Raw genomic sequence first — 16,223 nt, 5'->3', positions numbered from 1 at the left:
TATACCTCATACACACTCAGGGTCCAGGTTGTCTCCTCAGACATGTCTGTAGCTGCAAGATGAGACGACTTGGGCAGGAAAGCACCACCCTTTAGACCGTCTTTTGTATGAAAATCCACCTGTGCTTTCCTACCGTAGTGTAGAGCAGGCCCATACACATTCCCCTTGGGGACACTTGCGACACACTGGCTCCTTAAGCCAGTTTAGCTCATCCTTCTTTTGTGACAGTAGAGGTCACAACTACCGCTGGTCCAGCTGACATCCACAGTTGCAGGCAACGTTTCTACTTCTTTGGAAGGGGCCTCTAGATAATTTCACACTTGTTAAATTGACAATATAATGAGCTTAAAATGTGTATATGGTACCTCTTCCTTATAATTGATTACTGTAATACTCAAAATAGTAGGCTTAATATATGTGTGTATGTGTGTGTATAGTTCACAAGTCATGTTACTGTAAAGTACTAGTTGAATAGAGGTCTAGGTTTTAAAATTCCTTAAAATTACAACATTAAAAAGTAAGCTAAATATGGTGATGATAATTACTGTCAACCTGGTGTTTGAAGTCTGAGCTTCTAGAAATTTTTACCATTAAAAAGCAAATTGTTGTACTAACATTTGATCAAGATAGACATTGTGAATTGGCAAATGTAAGCTCTGCTCCCTATATGCATTAGTGTCTTAGTTGAAGGTATTTTTCCTTCCTGCTTTTTCATGTGTAAACTGTGAACTTACGTCCTACAGTAATTCTCTGTTTCTATGAACCTAAAGATTGTCTCCACCCTCCCTCACTGGTAGCTGCTACCTCATACATTCTTGGAGACTGTTTGTAGCGAGCCTGAGTGAAATATTCATGGTATTTATTCGTGGTGTAATGTCTCGTGAGGCAACACATCCTTATGACTCTGAGACAACAGCGGCTGTATTATTAAAGGACCACTGGCCGTGGGAGAGCCTAAGTGGCTGCACTTTGGCTGTCTAAGTGCACTTTGGCTGCATGCCCAGGGCCTGCCGTCCACCCCTGAAAGGCCTCCCGGCCATGGCCAGGAGCCCAGACCGTTAGCCCTCAGAGTGCTCTCTGGCTGGACATTGCGAGGAGCCCCCAGCACCCAGAGAGTCCTCCTTCCCAGGAACCAGCCAGGCCAGCCTCATGGTGTCACCTGTGAACGTTATGGACAGACAAGTTGTGATTATTTCAATCTTCTTAACTTCCCCACAGGCTCCTTCACTGACCCAACTCCTCAGATGGCTCCTCAGGTGTGTGTTTACCTGCCTTGTCAGTGAGCAGCTTCACCACATGGTGTAGGCGTGTCCATCCCCCTTTTTCTTGATAGGGTTAAGTTAGGCTCAGATCTTCTCAAAGAATCTGAATGGTCTTGGGTTAATGAAGATCATGAGGCGAGGCTGGTCAAGTACTAAGGTACAGTGCCCTGTCCTCATTCTGCCGAGGTGTTGTCTGAGACTCTGGCTCCTCGGTGACCCAGGGTTTCACGAGTCTGCACCCCAGATGCTGGGAAGGGCTGCTGCTCATGCCCTGTGACTCAGGGTTCTGCTCACCACAGAAGTGACAGTCACCCCTGGGCAGCTCGCATTCTTGGGAGGCAGTGACACACACACACACCTGTGCCAGGTGTTTTCTCTGTTGCTGCGACCACCCTGTCATATGTGATGTTTTCCTTACTGGTTCTCCTAATTGTAGCCTCTTGAACAAACAATATTTAATTTCTATTGTAGAAAAATCTTGTTATCTCTACACCTAGTGCCTGTTTTCATGTCAAGAAGGGACCTCTTGTTTATCTTCGCAGTTCTTATTTTTCACTGAAACCCAGGAGCCCCTCCAGAGGTGGCGGGTGGCTTCTATGCTGGACTCTTCACACTAGTTATCTCTGCGAGACTTCAAGGCAGCCCGTTTCCTTCCGTCAGGCCATTGCTTCAGGGTGATGTCCCATGGCCCCGGGCAGCTGCCCGCCTGCCCGCACAGCCCTGGGATCTTTCATTCAGGGTTTCATTAGCCAGATTTCACTCTCTGCCTATATTTTGCATTTCACATTCATGCATTCTTTCAATCAAATGAGATCAACATCTTGTAAATAAAAATATTTGGGAGTTCTTTTCATGGCTCAAGCGGAAATGAATCTGGTATCCTTGAGGACACGAGTTCGATCCCTGGGCTTGCTCACTGGGTTGGGGAGCTGGCAGTGCTATGAGCTATGGTGTAGGTTGCAGATGCAGCTCAGATCCCAGGTTGCTGTGGCTGTGGTGTAGGCTGGCAGCTGTAGCTCTGATTCAACCCCTAGCCTGGGAATGTCCACATGCCGCAGGTGTGGCCCTGAAAAAAGGACAATAAATTAATTAACTAAAATATCCTATGTTAAAAAAAAATTAGACTTAGCTGAGCATTTTTGACATGGCTGTGTGAGAAAGTTATCCCCAGCTGGTCCGTAGAGGTGCCTGTAAGCTGGGCCTACCCCTGGGCCGTCATCCTGAGTGTGTGGCCTTACAGAGGGGCTCGTTAGAATTACAGGCTGACTCCCGGAAGGCCATCTAGCCAGTCCTGTGCTTTCAGGCAGGACAACAAAATTGTCTAAGATAGGTTGAACCATCCTTTGCTTTTGAGTTGCCCTTGAGATACAACTGTAAATTATGAAATTTCTAAGATGCATAAAATATTCGCAGTCTGGTGACAGATGCCCTGTGTTTTTCATAGATTCAACATGATCAGTCTTTGCTTCAGACCCTTTTTCTTTTTAAGAAAGTAGATGTAGGTTATGGACCTTCCCACTCTCTGCTCCTGAACTTGGGGTGGGTCCTTTCTTTCATGTCTTTATAGCCTTGGTGCATATGGTGGGGCCCATGAACATTAGTAAGTTTTGTGTATTTTTTTAAATTCACAAATAGTACTGTATTAAGTCTATCTACTTGCATCACACTTTTCTACTGACCCAGTTCTTCCCACACCAGTGCAGGTGGCCTGGTGCTCTAAGGACCAGCGGCTCTCTGGCTGTGTCCTCCTGTGCACATGGGCCTTCTGTGGTTGCATCACCGAAGTGGTGATGCTGCACCCCTCTAGGTAAATCTTCACTTTGCTTGTGGACAGTCAACAGTCTGTCCTAGACATGGCAGTTTGGTGGGGGTGTCCTGGGAACAGCCAAGTCTTAATCAGGCAAAGACGAAGGGGTATTCAGGGAGCTGGCTTCAAAGGGTCAACCACAAGTGCCAGCATGGGCTGGGTGGGTTCTGTGGGCTCTTGGGGGGCAGGGCCGAGATGAAAGGGGCAGGGCCTCCAGACAGGCCAGCCTTCCCACCCCAAATCTGCCCTTGTTGTGCACAACCGGAATGTATAAAAATAGGTCAAGAAAAATGAATTTTTAAGAATTATGCACATATGCCTAAGACATTTTACATTAACCTAATTCATAGAAATGTATGTTCATTCACGAGTCTTTCATTCTTACCCAGGCCCTTTTTTTTTTCCCTAGTGTGTTTTGTAAATCCATGTTATTTTTCTCATGCAAAGATATAGTCGTAGTGCATTGTGTGTAATTTCCACTTTGGGCTTCCTTAAGGTGAAAGGAAAAGGATATTACACATCTGTCTGGTGAGAATCTTCCTGAAGACTTATGTTCCTTCTTTAATGTCTCACCCACAACTCATTACAAATTTTTTAAAACAATTCATTACTATCCAGTCTTTTAGAAACACTCCATTTCACATAAGTGGAAAAACAATCTCTTGATTTTGGTTAATAATCACATTTCATCAATTGTATAACATGTCTTGTGTCCGTCCGGTTGGCTGGAACGAGTGGGTCAGCACTCTGCAGAGGGCTGCTTACTTGCCACAGGGGCCTGGGGCAGGGGCAGGGGTGGCCGGGCAGAGCTGTGGGGCTGGCCAGGTGGACAGGGGTGCAGCACAGGATGTAAGTCAGGCCATACTCGGCCTGCTCAGAGGCTCCTGGTTCTGACCATCAAGTCCAGGCTCTGAGAGTCCTGCTGACCCCACCACCTCTGGTCCCCCTCCTCCCTGCCTCCACATCCCTGGACAAGTGGCCTTTGTGCTCCTCAGACAGGTGACAGGACTGCTTCGGAGCTGCTCTAGGAGGGCCTCTGTCCTGCCCTCTGCCCCAGAGCCTGTCCCTCCTGCAGAGCCTCGGTCAATGTGGGGAGGCCTCATGTGTTCTCATCAAGTGAATGGAGACCCATTCTAAATATTGATTCCCAGGAAGACACGCCCACTTCCTTAGACGGGACTCTCCTTAGAGCCCCAGGCACTTGGTGTCTGATGGGGCCTTGCCACTGGCCTCCTCTCCCAGGCCCAACTGATGACTGATCTCGCCAGCCAGGCTGGAATGCTGTGTGAAAAACCCACTTTACTGTCAGCTGGGAACACACTCTGGGCTGTGAAAAGGTCTGTTGACTTAAATGTCAACAAGTTGATTTATTTTAAAGTCTAGGAGTTTCCATCGTTGCACAGCGGAAATGAATCCGACTAGGAACCACGAGGTTGTGGGTTCGATCCCTGGCCTCGCCCAGTGGGTTAAGGATCCAGAGTTGCCGTGAACTGTGGTGTAGGTGGCAGACGCGGCTCGAACCTGGCATTGCTGTGGTTCTGGCGTAGGCCGGCAGCAGTAGCTCCAATTAGACTTCTAGCCTGAGAACCTCCATATGCCACAGGTGTGGCCCTAAAAAGATGAAAGACAAAAAAAATAAAAAAACAAAGTCTGAAATCCGGTATGATCTACCTATTCCAAGTAAAATTAAAGATAATGCATCTAAGTAAATAAATGTATATTGAAACCATGGACGTGAAGTACCGGATCACGCTGATGACCTCAATGGTTTTCTTCGGCAGTTTGCGTGTCAACCTGGACATGGGCAAGGCAGCATATGGCTGGATGATAATGAAAGATGAAAATATTCCTGGCACAGTGGTCCGGACCAGCACCATCCCAGAGGAGCTGGGGCGCCTGGTGTACTTGCTGACGGACAAGACAGGTACCCCTCAGAGCACCTTTGCCATCATGATCCCGGCATGTCTGTGACCGCATGTTTATGGTGTGTGTGTGTATGTGTGTGTGTGAAACACAGTATTGAATCCATACTTGGAACTTCCAGGTTTTGCTCTTGAAACCGGCCTCCAACTAATCGTTATCTACTAATGCACCAGGATCATCAGAATTAGCAACATGTGAAATTCCTAGAGATTTAAAAGATATGTCTCTGTATTTTGAGTTTTCTATAGCCTTACATTTTTTTTTTTCTATGTAACTGGCTTTATTACACCCTTCTAGTGGCTTCTTAAGAGTAAAAGTGGCTTATTATGGAATGATAGTTGTGAGCTATTAGAAGAAAATGACAATTAATAATGTATGTGATTCTGATACTTTAACAATAACATAATCCTAAAGAGCCTTACAGATGACTTATCCCATTCTGTGTCCGTGCCCCAAATTCTCTTTATCCTGATTTTGTTTTTTTATTTTCTCATCAAAGAAGTTCCATCAACCCCGTAACATACTAAGTAAAAGACAGATTGAATCCAGTACTATAATAAAAGCTGTACCTAAGGGCTGAAATCCTTTGAGTTGTTAATTTAAACTCGTGGTTTAAATTCCTGGTAATTCTTAGCTAACTAGAAATAGAGGGATATTTATATAAATGGTAAAAAAAAATATGTATCAATTAAATTTAACATTATTTTAAATAAAATATTAGAAAAATCTTTTCTGTAGTCAGGAAAAAGAAAGTCTTTCATTTAACATGTATTACTCCAGCCATTGCTGTGAGACAGGAAATAGAAATAAGATATTACCAAAAGAAGAAACAAATGTTTACAGACATAGTGGTCAAGCAAGGAGATCAACTGCTAAAAATAAGAAATCAGTAAAGTGGCAGATTACAGATTAAGATAACAGTAAGCAATAAAGATAGCCTCCTTGTGTGTAGAATAGACTGACGAAGAATGATCCCAGTCATGATGCTCAAGGACAGTACAACACGTGCGCATAAACTTGAGGACCTGTAGGGCGTCTATGAAGAAAGTGAGCAGACAGGACAGAGAAACAAGAAAGACTGACATCAGTGGAGAGACGCAGCGTGACCCTTACATGAGAGTTCCATGTTGTGCAGATGCAGTCTTCCTAAGGGATTTACAAGTTTACTGCAGTTCAGTCAAAATCCAGTTGATGGATTAGTATTTGGTTTTCATCAAAGCTGGTCTTTGTGGGATGGTAGAGATTGACCAGTAAGGTGATGCTCAATAAATCAAAACACTCAGAAATAACAACTTGAGGGGCCCCAGGTCAAGAAGGTACACAGAGAAGATGCCTCCCACTGCACCACACTGATGGGAAAAACGTTAAAGAGCAATCTCTGACAATACTAGAAAACAAGCAAAAGGGCCACTAGATGAGCCAGAAATGGAGTTTTTCTGGAAAACAGCCAGACTTCATTTGATGGAAAAGCCAGAGAACAGCAAACCCCAAATCAAAATGGCTCCTAAAGAAATGTAAGGAACAGAGTCCAGGACACATGCTGGATTTAAAGCAGACGAGGAGAATGCTCTTCGAGGAGCAGGGCACATTGCACTGCCCATCACCAGGGTGCCTGATCCTATTGATAAATGTAATCAGAAGCCAGGAGCCACCACCATGAGATCAAAGTCCCAATATGAACAACGAGCTGCCCACAAAGAAAACAAATTCTGTGATTGTTAACACAGAAACACGAACCATCAGGAAAATTTTTAGAATTAAAAGATAGTCTAATTACATATATAAACACTGCATCAAAATTAAATCGCATTTCTCTCTACCAGCAACAGTTGGGAATGCTTAATTCTAAAAATGCCAATTAATAGCAACAAAAAGTATAGAGAATTGAAAATAAATTTTATCAAATATGGGTAAGAACTCTATGAATGTGTGTTGTTACGTTTTGAAAGGCCTTACAGAGACCTAGTGAAGGGGCAGACACAGATTTCGTGAGTAGGACATCTTCTGCAGTAAGTGTCACCCTTTCCAAACTGAAAACCCTCTGTGTGCTCAGGGACAGGTTGGATGGGACATTTTGTTCTTCATGGTGGGGCTGATCAGCACAGCAGCTTCCTGCCAGCCTCTCCCCGAGCAGACAGCTACCCCAGGGGACATCTCAGCATGGTCACAGCATGGTTTTGGCTGCAAACCAGACTGGGTGCAACACAGAAAAAGTCACCATCAGGAACATATATACGGTGGAATGTTCTGCAGGAATAGGACACAGCAGTGACCTCCTCATGGATGGTTGGCACTGTGGGTAGAAAGACGCAGGAGGATAGCGGGCCCCTCAGGCCTGGCTCTCGCGCTGGCCACCATCTCCTGCCACCCCTCAGAGCCCCTCGGTTGCCCCCCTCACCATTTACCCAGTTATGGTCAGCAGGTCTTATCTGAACCAGAAGTCCTTCTGTGGCCATTTAAAATCTGCATATAGTACTCCTGGAATGATACTGACCCATATTCCACCGGAACTTACACACGGAAAGCACATGCCCCAGAGCATACAGCAAACTCGAGCCTCTATGTCTCTGCCTGTTTGATGTCAGTAAGCAGAGGCCTGTGACATTCTTTGTCCTCAGAAGGCTAACTTTTTATTTTCTGTTTTAACATGATAAGATTATTATTTTGTAGCTCCTCCAGTTTTTTGTTGTTGTTGTTGAATTTGTGTTACATCTGGGGTAAAGATAAGTATTTTTTGGCACACAGTTCACTCTGCTACTTTTAAAAGGCAAAAACAGTGCTTCTCAAGGTTTTAGCCTGATAAGTAATCTTGGTTCTTGAGGGTTTTTTTAAATCACAGAAAAATGAAATATATTACAGAACATATTTTGCATTTCATTTCCTAAAAGGCTTCTTTGTACTAGAAGTGGTGGGAGGAAATTCCTGCCATGTGTTCCTGATGTTGAAGCTGAGTGGAGTTTTTTTCACTATTAAAAAAAAAATCTTTTGGTCTAGAATTTTTTTCAGGCCCTTCCTCCATAATCTCAGGTGGTTGCTGCCTGGGAGCCCCGCCGGCAGTGTCAGAGGCCAGTGGCAGGCAGTTGACCTGAGCGTCAGATGAGAGGGGCCTTACCCGGCCAGCGTAACTAGAAGTGGCCCTTCGGATGGCTATAAGTTGGGTTTATGCTTCATCAATAAGCTTCCTGACAAGAAGCATCCATCACCGGCCTATCTTTTGCTGAGCAGAATAGAGAAGGAAGTATCCCCATAATTGCATTATAGTTTCCTCCTTGTGGACGGGAAAGCATGTGCTTTAATTAGGTTTGATTGGAGTGTGTGTTTCCAGTAGGATCCAAAGTGAATGATGTTGCTATAGTGACACATCTGTGGCCACCAGTGCGTGAAACATAGAGGAATTCATTGGACACGAGCAGACATCTGTTAACCGCCAGGGTGCAGGGTGTGCTGACACTGACCAGAAATACTGGCATCTCGTGATCGACGAGCAGATGATGCTGAAACTGGAGGACAGGTCGTTGTTACTTAGCCTCTTGAGAGCACGTGCACCTCCCCCCTGGCTGCACTGACAGCACCATTGTTGAAGAACAATGCTGCAGAGGATGCGTACATTTTAAAACTTAACTTGGCACAGCCACACATTAATTCCTTTGTTAGGAGTTTTTATCTTCACGTAGAACAAAGCCATTACTGAAACACCCACTGAAACAACAGGTTTCTGGACTGGTTTTAATTACAGCGTCCACTTTCCACCATGTCACCTCATTACACTGAGCCACCCATCAGTTCTCAGCACCTTGGCGGCGAGGTGACCAGTGCTGTGTCCCTGGTCTCGAGGGCACCAAGTGTGTGCTGTTAGTGTGAATGTGAAGGAGAGTGTTTGCCACTCAGACCTGGGGCTCCTGTGGTCTCTCCTGCCCAGGAACAGCCACCAGGGTCTTAGCCCAACAAACAGGAAGAGCTTCACTGTCCAGAGGTTTGCCAGTGTGAGCGCAGGAGACAGAGATGCTGCACAGGCCCAGGTGCCAATGGCACGGAAATCATCTTTTTCTAAAGCCTCATGCACAGCAAACGGAATATGTGACCCTGTGTTTAATGACATTCTATAAAATGGATATGCATGCTACAGTTTGATGAATTAGTCTTACCATTTTCCATCCCTGCATTGTAAGGTCTAAGTAGCATGCATCCCAGGTCGTTGTCGCTTGGCTTGACTAGAATCTTCTGGAAGGTCTGCTTGATCCTGGTGGACTGTGCCCGCACAGCTGCTCCTCGCTGAGGCCTGTGTGGCCAGGCACTGGAGTGACACCAGGCCTCACTCAGGAGTGTTTGAGCAGAAAGCCTGGCGTCTGCTTCCCCTGCATCCCCTCCATGTGCCTGTGAGTCATACCTGTCGCCACCTAAGAATAATGCTCTCATATTCTTTCTTCAGAAACAAATTTTCTTTTTGCCTGCTTTGCTCATTGTAGTCCAAAAAACTGCTTTATTAAAGAGCTACACTTTTTTTTTCCTCAGGAGTCACAAACACTTTTGTCAAAAGACATTTTCAATACATAGAGCCACCGTATTGGCCAGGTCACCGTAAGGCTCCGTGACGTCGTGCTCTCTCGGCCTCTTACTGCCTTGGCCAGCCCTGCCCTCTTCCGTGTTTCAAGTCTGGGACATGTTAACTTGTGTTGTATTAAGATGACAAAAGTTGTAGTAACTATCAGCTGGCTGAAAATGTGAAAATCATTTAAGATAAGATTTGAGGAGTTCTCATCGTGGCTCAGTGGAAATGAATCTGGCTAGCATCCATGAGGGATGAAGGTTCGATCCCCAGCCTCGATCAGTGGGTCAGGGATCCAGCATTGCCATGAGCTGTGTGTAGGTTGCAGATGCCGCTCAGATCCTGCATTTCTGTGGCTGTGGCCAGTGGCTACAGCTCCAATTTGACCCCTAGCCTGGAAATCTCCATATGCCGTGGGTGTGGCCCTAAAAAAAAAAAAAGACCAAAAATATAAGATTTAAAAAATAATTTTCTGTTATGGAGGCTTTTCATCTTTAACTGTTAAATCTTAAACTTACTTGCTGACCGAGAGGGCCCAGAGGGTCTGAGCCCAGCATTGACTTCCCTGCTCAGCACTTTACAGAGTTGTGATGAAGGAACAGCACCACTGACATTTAAAATGCTTGTGTGATTCATCCTAATATGTTAAGTAATTATATGTGACATTGTCTGCCTCAATATTCCAGTTTCTTTAATTCAAAGGTTGTGAATACATTTATTCAAGTGGCAAAATAACGAATATTTTATTATCTATTTGTGAGAAATGCTAGTCATTTCCTCGGGGACCCTTGTGGAGGGGGCACTGGCACCAGGGGTGTGTGTGTGTGTGCACGCACGCACATGTGTGTGCATGTGTGTGCCTGCACACGCTCGTGCATGTGTGTGGTGTCCCTTCGACAAAAGAGGAGGGACCTGGAGTCCATCTTGGCATTCCAAGTTTCTCTAGTTCGCAGTGGAACTACTCTGGCTATAGGCACTCACATGTGTACATGCGCAAATGGGGGTTCCAGGGTGTGTTTCCCCATGTTAAATGCTTTCGTTACCGGAAAAGAGGGACGTTTGACAATAAGACATCCCAAATCCACATTTTTCTCTTCAAATCAGCCTCTTACTTAAGCAGCATTGATACGTTGGCCACTGAAGAAGAGCTGGCACATAATTATGTTTATAACTGTCTGCCTTACTCATTTAAGTGGAAGAACCCTTCATTTTCAATTTCTCCAAGAAAGCCTCATGTCTGTAAAACTTCATATCTGAAACTTTCAGAAGTTTTTCTTTTCTTTTTTTTAAGGTCCACACCCGAGGCATATGGACGTTCCCAGGCTAGGGGTCCAATCAGAGCTGTAGCAGTTGGCCTGCACCACAGCCACAGCAACCCCAGATCTGAGCCACGTCTGCGACCTACACCACAGCCCACAGCAACACTGGATCCTTAACCCACTGAGCGAGGCCAGGGATGGAACCTGCAACCTCATGGTTCCTAGTTGGATTCGTTTCTGCTGCGCCACAGCGGGAACTCCTCAGGAGTTTTTCTTACTCCTCTTCTGCCCATTGACATGGAAGTCAGTGTGTGTGGGCAGGATGTATTTGGTGTTTGAAGCTCAGTGTTCACACACAAGCCAGGCCTCTGTCCCCATGTCCTTTCTAGGTGCGCTCTGTCTCCTAGTTGCAGTCACACTGCTGGGGTTTTTGGTTGATAACTTAAGGGCCTGTGGTCCCAAACATCAGTTAACGTGAATACATGTGTTTTTTCTCTGACATGCTGTCGTGTTTCCTTTAAAAATGTTTGCATTCCTTGAAGCTGTTGGCAGCACAAGTGAGGACAGTTTGCAGAGTCAGAGGGCCCTCCACCCCTTTGTCCCCTGCTTCCCGCCACTGCTTTTATAGACCATTAGCATCCTCGATTTATTCTTCTGGTCAACAGTTTGGCTCCTACTGAAGAGACAGGTTCCAGAGGTGGAACTGGCACAGTGGACACTGGCCACTACCTCAGGAGCGTCCAGCTGGCAGGGAAGGCACAGCCAGCAGCTGAAGACACAGAGCTGGGACCACAACCCCAGTGATCTTGCAGTGCAGCTTGGCTGCTCTTGGGGCCACAAGCACTGTCACATGTGTATTGAACATGTACTTTTATAGCGTGTTTTTAGTGAGACTGGTGGTACATGCAGCTTCATGCTCTTGCCATCATTCTGTTTGTCCTCAGCTACTACTTCACCTTCACTTCCGTCATGTGTAAATTTGGGATTGGGACCTAGCAGGCCAAAACTTCTCTTCATTTGCTTTGTCGTGGTGTTTTAAGTGGGGGTGTTTTATAGTGGGAAGTAAATGTGACGTGAGGCAGTGAGATAATTGCTGCAGCATTTACATGGATTCACACCCATGACGCAATGATGGGGAGACGCAAATGAAGAGTCAGCTGTGATGCATCCTCTGCAGCTTCTGTGATTCTGGAATCATTTCAGAAGGAAGAGAGAAACACATATGACCTAGCAACCCCACGCCTGGGCCCATACCCAGACAAAACTACTTAGAAAAGATGCAAGCACCCCAGTGTTCACAGAAGCACTGTTCACAATAGCCAAGACGTGGAAGCCACCTGTGTCCATCGACAGATGAATGGATAAAGAAGATGTACATATATACAGTGGAATATTACCTAGCCATAAAAAGAATGAAATATTGCCATTTGCAGCAACATGGATGGAACTAAAGATTTTCATGCTAGTAAAGTAAGTCAGACAGAGAAAGATAACTACCATATGATACCACTTTTATGTGGAATCGAAAATATGGCGCAAATGATCCTATCTACAAAACAGAAACAGACTCACAGACACGGAGAGCAGACTTGTGGTTGCCAAGGGGGAGGAGGAGGAGGAGGAGGGAGTGGGATGTACTGGGAGTTTGAGGTTAGATGCAAACTATTACATTCAGAATGGATAAGGAGGCATTCCCATTGTGGCTCAGTGGTTATCGAATCCAACTAGGAACCATGAGGTTGCAGGTTCAATCCCTGGCCTTGCTCAGTGGGTTAAGGATCCAGAGTTGCCATGAGCTGTGGTGTAGGTCACAAACTTGGCTCAGATCCCACGTTGCCGTGGCTCTGGCATAGGTCAGTGGCTACAGCTCCGATTAGGCCCCAAGCCTGGGAACCTCCATATGCCAGGGTAGTGGCCCTAGAAAAGGCAAAACGCCAAAAAAAAAAAAAAAAGGAATGGGAATGGATAAGGAATGAGGTCCTACTGTACAACACAGCGAACTATATCCAGTCTCCTGGGAGAAAAAGAATGTGTGTATATGTATGACTGGGTCACTATGCTGTATAACAAAATTTGACAGAACATTGTAAATCAACTACAATAAAATTTTATTTATTTATTTATTTTTAAGGGCTGCACCCACAGCATATGGAGGTTCCCAGGCTAGAGGTCGAATAGAGCTGTAGCCACTGGCCTACACCACAGTGGATCCTTAATCCACTGAGCAGGGCCAGGGATCAAACCTGCATCCTCTCATGGATACTAGTCAGATTCATTTCCACTGAGCCACAAACGGAACTCCAAAATTTCTTTCTTTCTTTTTTTTTTTTAAAGGAAAAGAGAAACAGAAACAAACTGCTTGCTCTCAGATTGGCAAGTGTGAGAAAGGCCTCTGGTGAGCATGCTGATGACAGAGAAGAATGGTTACATTTCTTTCAGAATGCCATGTTTTTTATATTTGAGGATATTAGGTGTACACAAGTTTAGAATTATCACATCTTGGTGAACTGAACAGTTTATTAGCCAGCTGAAATCATATATATTTTCAGCCAATACTGTAATTTTGTTAATATTCTTTTATCCCTGTTGTACCATTGTTATTATAATGATTGGGGAAATCAAATTTTATAAGATAAAAATTTTTAATTTTCATTAAAATATTCTACTTAAGAGCATCCGATATTGCTATAAGGCTCTAAGAACATCTAATAATTATGAAGTGCTAGCCAATACACAAATATGTCTATGTCTTGAATGCTATCTAATATTTTTTTAATTGAAGTATAGTTGATTTACAATGCTGTGTTAGTTTCAGTTGTTTAGCAAAGTGATTCAGTTATATATATGTGTGTGTATATATATATTTACGCATATATAGTCTCTTTCATATTCTTTTTCATTATAAGTTATTACAAGATAGTGAATATAGTTCCCTATGCTACACAGTAGGACCTTATTTTTTATTTTATATATAGTATTTTGTTTCTACTAATCTCAAACTCCTAATTTATCCCTCCCCAACCCTCTTTCGCCTTTGGTAGCTGTAGTTTTGTTTTTTATGTCTGTGATTCTATTTCTGTTTTGTGAATAAATTCATTTGTATCATAAAAAAAAAGAATATCATGTTTTCTTTTAACCAGAATGTGTTTATCTAAAAGCACATTTCTCTTACTTTTTGCCATCATTTCAGTGATCTCTGATAGTTATTTTTTTTAACCAGAGAACTGTAATTACAGTGATCCTCTTGAAGTTCACGTTCCCAGAGCACAGCCTCACCCCCAGAAGACCCCTGCCATAGGAAGTGCAGCTCAGCAGCCCTACTCTGCCTGCCTCATCCTGGCCACAGACAGACAGAATTTGTTTTATGTGTTCAATGTCACGTGTGCCAGTGAAAACAACTAGTTACTAACATGTGGGATTTTTGTACCATGTAAAAAGTCCAGCTTGCACCGTGATGGCTTGGCTCTCTGGTCACAGCCACATTTACAGCCATATCAGTGTCCGTGGGTAACTCTCTACTTTGCAGCAAGGGCAGAAATCCCAGGGGAGTTGGCACAGCATGTGTGCCTCCCGGGGCATGGAAACCCCGTATGGCTGTGCTGTAAAACTGGAGAAGCAAAAACCATACACCTGTGTTCTATTACATTTTCAGACTAGGTGATGTGCATGCAGGTTTTAGGGTCTCCTTTCAGAGCTGTGAGATAAGTAACATTGGGAATTATGTGCCACTTTTTCTTTTTTTTTTTTGGCTTTTGTCTTTTTAGGGCCACACCCGTGGCATATGGAGGTCCCAGGCTAGGGGTCTAATCAGAGCTGTAGCTGCCAGCCTATGCCAGAGCCACAGCAATGCCAGATCCGAGCCGCGTCTGCGACCTACACCACAGCTCATGGCAACGCTGGATCCTTAACCCAACGGGCGAGGCCAGGGATCGAACCTGCAACCTCATGGTTCCTAGTCGGATTCGTTAACCACTGAGCCACGACGGGAACTCCCACGTGCCACTTTTAAGGAAAATTCACCAGGTTCTGAATTATCTCTGGCTGCCTCTCTAGTCATGATTGTTACTTCACAACATTTGGTTGTGTCCCTGGCTGATAGAAAGCTGAAACCGTGAAATCTTATTAAAATTGGACCAGGGCATGCCATTTCTCTGCAAGTGCCTGGTTGCACACAGGAGTGAAGCATGGTTCGCAGGTTAGAAACCAGCTAGAGAAGTGGCTTTCCTTCCTCACCTCCTCTCTGTTGCTACACATGAATGCCGGCTTTAATTGCATTGTTTCTGTTCAGTGAAAAATACATCATTTTTCTGGAGTTCCCATTGTGGCTCAGCGGTAATGAACCTGACTAATATCCATGAGGACATGGGTTTGATCCCTGGCCTCGATCGGTTGGTTAAGGATCCAGGCATTGCCGTGAGCTGTGGTGTAGGTCATAGACATGACTCGGATCTGGCATGACTCTAGCTGTGGTGTAGACTGGCAGCTGCAGCTCCAATTCAACCCCTAGCCTGATAACTTCCATATGCTGCAGGTGCAGCCCTAAAGAGACAAAAACAAAACAAAAAAACTTCTTTTTTCAAAATAGATTTATTTGAGATAGATAAATGCGCCAGTCTGGGATTGGGTGATGTCTTTGGCAAGCAGCGTTCTGGAGCAGAGTTACAAAGACAGTGAGTCAGTTTTCAGTTTTGTGCCTGTCTCTTTGGGAACAGACAAGTTTGCATTTGTACCAAGTGACAGATCTCAACTGGAAGGCAGAGACCAGACTTTGTTTACAGAACTCGAACCCTCCCGTTATTAAAAGTTACTAAAAAGGGGAGTTCCCGTCATGGCGCAGCAGAAACAAATCCAACTAGAAACCATGAGGTTGTGGGTTCACTCCTTGGCCTCGCTCAGTGGGTTAAGGATCTGGCGTTTCTGTGAGCTGTGGTGTAGGTCGCAGACGTGGCTCAGATCTGGCATTGTTGCAGCTCTGGCGTAGGCCATCGGCCATAGCTCTGATTAGACCCCTAGCCTGGGAACCTCCATATACTGCAGGTGTGGCCCTAAAAAGACAATAAGACCAAAAAAAAAAATTACTGAAAAGGCAACCTGGCATTGTCAGAAGGAAGTTCTTGTCCTCACTAGTGAAATGGAAGGACACAGTGCAGGTAACACTTGAAGTCAGACGTGTAGCCCTGATCTTCCTGATGCTAAGTCCTGTGCTGATTGTGGTGTTGCTGCTTCTCTCCCAGGAACCCTCACCCAGAACGAGATGGTATTCAAGCGGCTGCATCTGGGCACTGTGTCTTATGGAACAGACACGATGGATGAGATACAGAACCATGTCAGGAATTCTTACTCACAGGTGAGCTCACTCTATTCTGCCTGTGATCTTGCAGAAGTGGCCAGAACTGTTGGGTGAAACTGAGCCTGTCCTGTGCTGA

General features: G+C 44.9%; 1 protein-coding gene across 4 annotated transcripts in view; it reads left to right on the top strand.

The window, feature by feature from the left end:
• The window catches only part of ATP9B (ATPase phospholipid transporting 9B (putative)), a 196,314-nt gene that overhangs the window by 136,216 nt on the left and 43,875 nt on the right, over window positions 1-16,223 (top strand). For all 4 annotated transcript variants that reach the window (XM_047766914.1, XM_047766915.1, XM_047766916.1 and 1 more), the window contains 2 exons: window positions 4,851-4,993; window positions 16,032-16,144. In XM_047766914.1, the coding sequence (XP_047622870.1) occupies window positions 4,851-4,993; window positions 16,032-16,144 (256 nt within the window). The remainder of the gene's footprint in view (window positions 1-4,850; window positions 4,994-16,031; window positions 16,145-16,223) is intronic.

Source organism: Phacochoerus africanus, chromosome 2, assembly GCF_016906955.1.
Source record: "Phacochoerus africanus isolate WHEZ1 chromosome 2, ROS_Pafr_v1, whole genome shotgun sequence".
Classification (NCBI taxonomy): Eukaryota; Metazoa; Chordata; class Mammalia; order Artiodactyla; family Suidae; genus Phacochoerus; species Phacochoerus africanus.
Note: the sequence above shows the minus strand (reverse complement) of the source record. Positions and strands in the feature narration are given on the sequence as shown.